Genomic DNA, 7,186 nt, shown 5'->3' on the forward strand with positions numbered 1-7,186 from the left:
GTTCTCAGCAGGGGTGTGTGGGTGGTGAGGGCGGCCTTTGCAGCTGCTGCATTGGGTCACTCCCCAGGGCAGTGTCCAGTCCAGAGGCCACCACACTCCCCTCACACTCCCTTTCCAGCCTCCTCCCCCGCCCGGCCCCATCCCTCCCCTCCCCTTCCAGGAATAGGACTGGCTTGGGACTAACAAGTTAGTGGAGGGTGAGTGTTTCCACCCATGGGTCTCTGAAAGGGCTCCCACAGGTTCAGTAAGAGCGTCTGGGAGAGACCATCTGTGGAGTGTGGGACACAGGCAGAGTGTCCCCTCCTGGGCAGTGGGTCCCCTCCTCTCTCTGCTCCCTGCCGTGAGCCCAGAGGGAAGAAAGGACCATGGCATGAGCTTCTATGTATAAGGTCTCCTCTGGTCCTTAGGAGGAGGGATGGGGTGTGTGTTGTGTGTGTCCATGTGTGTGCACAGTGGGATTGATGAGAGAAGAGTGTGTGAAGAGAGAAGGGTGTTCTTGTCTCCCTGAATTACCTCCCATGCCCTGGCTTCTCCCTCCCGCCTGGGTGCCCATCACCCTTGCAAGGCCTGTGTTGAATCCTGGGCTCTCCTTCGTGCACTGTGTGCAGAGGGAGCCCGTGTCACGCACAGCAGGGAGGGGAGGGTTTTCTGTGGAATGGAGGGGGGACCATTCCCGGAGGAATGTTGGAGGGAATGAACTATTTGCATAAACAAAAGATCTGAGTTTCCACTTTTAGTTTTGGTTTTGAAATCCCTGTCGGTGGTGCCACCTGCTGGTCTATGAGGGAAAGGGCTAAGGAGACGGGAGTCTGACTTTTTAGGGCCAGGGGAGTCTTTGGTTGGAGGTCCAGATGCCTCAGTCTCTGAATCTGATCAGCTTCTCCTTTCTTCCAAGACTTTCCTGGGGGGCTGCTGCTGTGTTTACAAGGTTCCTACCAAAGCAGTGGGAGACCACAGGTTGTGAGGGATTCTCTTTTCTGAGCTGTCCCTTCCCATTGACCTCATTCTTCTTGCCGTCATTCAGCCCACAGCTCTGGTTCAAGAATGGCCCGGGTTTCCATGCCCAGGATGTAATGATAGGAACATTGGGGCAGAGGAGGGCACGTGGGAGTGGGCAGAGGAGGGCACGTGGGAGTGGGCAGAAGAGAGAGGAGCTTGGTTGCCTTGGGGCCCTGGCCTGCTTTAGCCATGAATGACACGTGGACATAGAATAGGGATGGCCATGTCAGGGCAGCCCTATCAGCCCTGGGTTTGAGAGCCTCTGGGGCAGCTGCCGGAGGGGGTAAAAGCCATCCCTCAGCATCTGCTCAACACAACTGTCCAGGGCTGAAGCCGAGGGTCGGGTGTGGAGCAAGAAGGACTTGGATGATTTCTGAGATGGAGCCAGGCCTCCTGGGAGGGAGGAGACCCTAGTGTTCCTGTCCCACAGGCCCATAGTGTCCTGCTTTAAAATTTGCTCTGCCGCGTGTTTCTCATTCCTTGTGATCCTGCACTTTGCGAGGCCAGGGTGGGAAGATCCTTGAGCCCCAGGAGTCGTGAGACCACCTGGGCCAACATAGTGAGACCTTGTCTCCAAAAGTTATAAACAAATAAAAAACAAAGCACTGCTTTTGGAAGCCTTTCCTTCATCAACTCCCATGGCACCAAATCATCTGAGGGCACTTACCCCATAGAGAGGCTGTGGGCGCAGAGGTAGGCCTCTGTGTTCTAAGCCTTTGTAGGCTGTTCTGCTCGTTCCGCTTATTAGATTAATCCCTCCAACCTCCGACCCTTCTGCCCCCACCGTGGTCATCCATTTATGGGCTACCTGTTTAATGTGCAAGGCACCTTTCCCCAGCATAGATTTGCAAGAAATTCACCAGAGCTGAGATGAAGTTCCACCATCAGGCAGTGACCAAGTCTGTCAGTAGTTAGACCAGCAGGCACACAGAAGGCTGCAAGATCCACCAATGCTTTGGAGGGGTTTTTCCAGCAGGCGTGTGTCAGAGCCTGAGGACTTGAACCGTAATGGAGGGCCGGTCCGTGGGATCCAGGATATGAACCCATAGCCTTGTTAGGTCAGGAAAAGACAAAAAAGATAGGGGAAGAAGAAAGGACGCTAACAGTAGGATCAAGAAGGAAGGGAATCTCGTTAACAAACTGCAACATTAATATTCGGCAGCAGCAGTGTTTGTGTGTGTGTGTTGTTTGTGTGTGTGTTGGGTGTTGTAGCACTGATATGGTCATCAATGGAGTGCAGAGGGAACAGGTAAGGAGGTCAGTGTTAGCTGAAGCCTTCCACTCCATGCCTAAGGGATTCTCAGTTCTGCCTTGGCACTTGTGCAACACGCTTGGAAGATGCGGAAAACCTGACGCATTAGCTCAGTCCCAGCCCTGTCCTCCACTTGTCCCAACCATTCAAAGTAAATTTACTCAAACATTTTTTGGTTATGTCCTTGATCTTATACCAAGAAGGAAAAATGCATATGAATTGCTGCATTTTGTTTTAAAACAAGTATTGAGGACCTTGTCTGATACAGTTTTGTTCCTCTAAGGATTTGATTCTTGGGAAAAAGATTTCCTCTTAAAGTGTGGGTAGATTTCCTCTGTGGACTATGCTCTAGTCACCTATCATCTATCCCATCGTCTCTCTCCTAACTTCTCTCCTCTCTCTCTACTCATTGTCTATATCTCTATCCTCTAACCTGATAACAGTGATGGAGGTGTAGATAATAGATGCTAGACGTACTTATATAAATATAGGTGTATAATATTATTTTTGCCTGGTACGGAGAAACTCATACCATTTTTTCAATCCATAAAAAATTAGTAAAAAAAAAGTTTTATGCTAATTAAAAACAAAACAGCAAATAGAGAATAGTTGGAAAACCAAACAGCAAAAATCTATCAATAAAACACACCTTTGTTGGTATTGTGAGAGAATATTATTATATTTGTGGAGATGGTTTCACTATGTTGCTAGGCTGACCTTTGAAGCCCTGGCTCAAAGTGACCTCCTGACAGCCTCACTGAGTGGTGGGATATAGTGCATCACTGCACCTTGCCTTTTTGGGAATATTTCAATAATCTCTTGTACTGTGTGTGGGTTTAAACAGAAGTAACCACCATGTATGTTACAACGTTGAATCTTGCCATTTTTTTAAATACATTTAACCTTGACCATAGTAGCAATGTACTCTGAGGCTAACAAATTACTCGTCGTGCCTCTCCTTTTTTTTTTTTTTTTTTGGCAGAGGGGCTGGAGTGCAGTGGCGGGGTCTCAGCTCACTGCAAGGTCCGCCTCCCGGGTTTACGCCATTCTCCTGCCTCAGCCTCCCGAGTAGCTGGGACTACAGGCGCCCACCACCACGCCCGGCTAGTTTTTGTATTTTTGGTAGAGACGAGGTTTCACCGTGTTAGCCAGGATGGTCTCGATCTCCTGACATCGTGATCCGCCCGTCTCGGCCTCCCAAAGTGCTGGGATTACAGGCTTGAGCCACCACATCCGGCCTTCGTCTCTCTTTTATTGTGTGTATTTTCTATTTCCATTGGACAGTTGTATTTTGTGTCTTTCACTATAAATCACCTCCAATTATTTATTTATTTATTTTTACTTTTATTTGTTTTAGACAGAGTCTTGCTCTGTCGCCAGGCTGGAGTGCAGTCGCACGATCTCGGCTCACCTCAACCTCCACCTTCTGAGTTCACGCCATTCTCCTGCCTCAGCCTCCCGAGTAGCTGGGACTACAGGTGCCCACCACCACGTCCACTTAGTTTTTGCATTTTTAGTAGAGACGGGGTTTCACCGTGTTGGCCAGGGCGGTCTGGAGCTCCTCATCTTGTGATCTGCCCACCTCGGCCTCCGAAAGTGCTGGGATTACAGGCGTGAGCCACCGCGCCCGGCCCATCACCTCCAGTCTTTACTAAAAATTAAAGCGTTGGTCCTCTCGGGTGGAGCAGTTCCCTTGATGATGGAGGCACAGGTGGGGTGTCCGCGGGAACTTCAGTCCAGTGCTGGGCTCACGTGGGCTTCTGCAGGAGATGGAGCCATCAGGAAACTGTGAGCCAGAGGATGCGATTTTCACAGAAGCAGGAATTCCCAGGGAGGGAAAATGGTCAGGATGTGCGGACTGGGTGACACAGCAGGTCAGAGGAGAGTTGAGAAGTATGGTGGCACACTGGGAAGAGCACAGTCTCTGCAGTCACACAGCAGCTGAGGGACTTGGGCAAGTCCTTTATCCCCTGACCCTCAGTTTCCTCATTTGTCATACATGGATAATACATCCTTTGCAAATATGCTATGAGGATTAAGTGAAATAACAGGTGAAGCACCTGGCATATGGAGGACATAAAATAAAAAAGGAGCTATTTCCATAATTGCATCTTGGAGCTGCAGAATAGCTTGAATTTGAAGGTCAACTAAGGGGTCTTAGGAACGTTTCAGAAATGAAATGCAATGAAAACCCCTTCCTCCATACTCTCATAGCGGGTGAGAAGGTGGCTCTTCCACAGGTGAGTATAAAAGCTGTGTCAACACATGAAGTAGGGGTTGGGGATTCGAAGGAATTCAAGGTGAAAGTTGCTGAGATGTACAGGCTTCTCTGGGCATAGTGCATGCGCACAGGGAGGTGGAGGGCGAGAAGAAACGGTCTTTGGGACCTGCTTCCTGTCTGGGATGGTGCAGGCTTGCTGGGTGGGGGTTTCTCCTGCAGTGGCTTGGTGCAACAGTGATGTGAATGGGATTTCCCCGACTCCCCCACCCCCACCCCCCACCACTGCCCCAGGGTTCAGTCTCGCTTCCAGCCCTCTCTTGGCTGGGGCCTCCACTGTGTCAGTGAGTCACTGTTCAAGCACCCCAGGGTCAGTTCTTGCTGTTCATCACTCCCTTGATCCAGTCCACATAGCTGAGCACTTTGGTGTAGAAGTCATACCCTTCGCCACAACCTATGCCCCAGGACACAATGCCCGTGGCCACCCAGTGATGGGCACGATCGTCCCATACCACATAGACGCTGCCACTGTCCCCCTGGCAGACACTGTGCCGCTGTGTCTCGTCCCCAACACAGAACATATCGTCAGAAAACACCTCGGGCCTCTGTCTCTTTTGGAGCCAGGCCTCACAGGCCTCTCTGGGAGCTACAGGCAGCCTTGAATATTTCAACTCAGTAGTTAGCCAGCCCATCTCCACGCCAAACCCACTGACGTAGCCCAGCAAGCCGCTGCGGTAGAGGGTCTCATTATCGGGCAGACAGACTGGGAGGACGTTGGGGCCCAGGGGGATGCTGTGCTGCAGCTCCAGGAGGGCGATGTCCCCGCTGAAGTTGTGGGACTCATTCTGACGGTAGTCAGGGTGCACAATGACACGGTGGACAGGGTGGTTCCCCAGTTTCAGCATCTCATCGATGGCTGTGTGGCCCAGGAACACATTCACACTCTGGTTCTTCCTGAGAGAAACACTGTCCTTGGGGTAGATGGTGTGGGCAGCAGTGAGGATCCATCTGTCACCCAGCAGGGCCCCGCCCCCACGGCCATGGATACTGGTGAAGGCTTGCCAGGGGAAGTTGCCCAGCTTAGCTCTGGAAGAACGGAGGGTTGTCTGATTCTGGGCAATGGGGGTGACTGGCCGTCCGCAGACTGGGAGAGAGGAGGGGTAGGGGCGACAGTCAGCAGCTGCATCTAGGCACATTGATTGAAGACCTGCTTCTCTGAAGTGCTGTGGTAGCGGATGTGTGAAGAGGCTCTGGGATCAGGACTCTTTTTTTTTTTGAGACCGAGTTTCGCTCTTGTTGCCCAGGCAGGAGTGCAGTTGCGTGATCTCCGGCTCACTGCAACCTCTGCCTCCTGGGCTCAAGCAATTCTCCTGCCTCAGTCTCCCGAGTAGCTGGGATTACTGGCACTGACCACCACACCCAGTTAATATTTGTGTATTTTTATTAGAGACAGGGTTTCATCTTGTGGGCCAGACTGGTCTGGAACTCCTGGACTCAGGTGATCCACCTGCCCCGGCCTCCCAAAGTGTAGGGATTACAGGCATGAGCCACGGTGCCCGGCCGGGATCAGGAGTCTTATACTGATGCAGACCCACCGTGTAGACCGTGTTGGCAGACAAGGGCAGGTAATCAATGCCAAGTGTACGGGGCACCCACCCTGCATGGGACTCAGGACAGTGGACTGAGGGCAGAGAGCACAGATGAGCATATGCTTGGGGCTGGTTCTGCAGGGCCCTCCTTCCTGCCTCCTCAGAGGCATTAAAGCCATTCCTTTGGATCACCCTGGGCCCCCATGCTACAGGCAGAGTCTGTTTCAGTGCCTCCTGCCTCAGTTTTCTTTCACTTCCTCATTTGTAACATCTCCCACTACTACCTGCCCTCCAACCCATCCCCAAAGCACTACGAGCCTTCAGGCTACCCCTAGAGTGTTCCGTGGATCAGATTGGGTTAAGAAGGCAATGCTTTCATTCAAAAGTGTGGATCTCAAAAATGGTGGACTTGAACCCTCATGTATAGCTGGTGAGATGTAAAATAGTGCTGCTGCTGTTGAAGACAGTTTGGTGGTTCCTCAAAAATTTAAACAGAATTATTATACAATCCAGCAAGTCTACTCCTAGGTATATACCCAAGAGATTTGGAAATACATGTTGATACAAAAACTTGTACACAAACGCTCATAGCAGCATCATTCATAAAAGGCAAGAAATAGAGACAACCCGAATGTCCATCAGTTGAATGAATAAACAAAATGGTGTATCCATAGAAAGGAGTATTATTTAGCCATAAAAATGAAATACTGATGGATGCTATAACAGGAATGAACCTTGAAAACATTACGCTAAGTGAAAGAAGCCAGACAGAAACAGCCACATATTATATGATTCCACTGATACAAAATCCACAGAGGCAAATCCATAGAGACAGAAGATAGATTAGTGGTTGCCAGGGGTGGGGCAGGGGAGCATTGGAGGTACTGGGCTTTTTTGAGGAGGGTGATGGAAATGTTCTGGAATTAGTGGTAGTGGTTTCACTACATTGTGAACACACTAAACATTACTGGATTGTACTGTTTAAAGTGGTTAAGGCTGGGCGCGGTGGCTTACCCCCGTAATCCCAGCACTTTGGGAGGCTGAGGCGGGTTGATCACCTGAGGTCAGGAGTTGGAGACCATCCTGGCCAACATGGTGAAACCCCGTCTCTACTAAAAATACAAAAAA

General features: G+C 50.6%; 1 protein-coding gene across 1 annotated transcript in view; it reads right to left on the reverse strand.

Moving 5' to 3' along the window:
* Positions 1 to 4,273: 4,273 nt before the first annotated feature.
* The window catches only part of C1RL (complement C1r subcomponent like), a 10,128-nt gene continuing 7,215 nt past the window's right edge, over positions 4,274 to 7,186 (reverse strand). Inside the window, exon 4 of the mRNA XM_017891761.1 lies at positions 4,274 to 5,726. Within this exon, the coding sequence (XP_017747250.1) occupies positions 4,841 to 5,726 (886 nt within the window). The 3' untranslated portion in view covers positions 4,274 to 4,840. The remainder of the gene's footprint in view (positions 5,727 to 7,186) is intronic.

Source organism: Rhinopithecus bieti, unplaced genomic scaffold, assembly GCF_001698545.2.
Source record: "Rhinopithecus bieti isolate Rb0 unplaced genomic scaffold, ASM169854v2 scaffold_21022, whole genome shotgun sequence".
In the NCBI taxonomy this organism is placed as follows: Eukaryota; Metazoa; Chordata; class Mammalia; order Primates; family Cercopithecidae; genus Rhinopithecus; species Rhinopithecus bieti.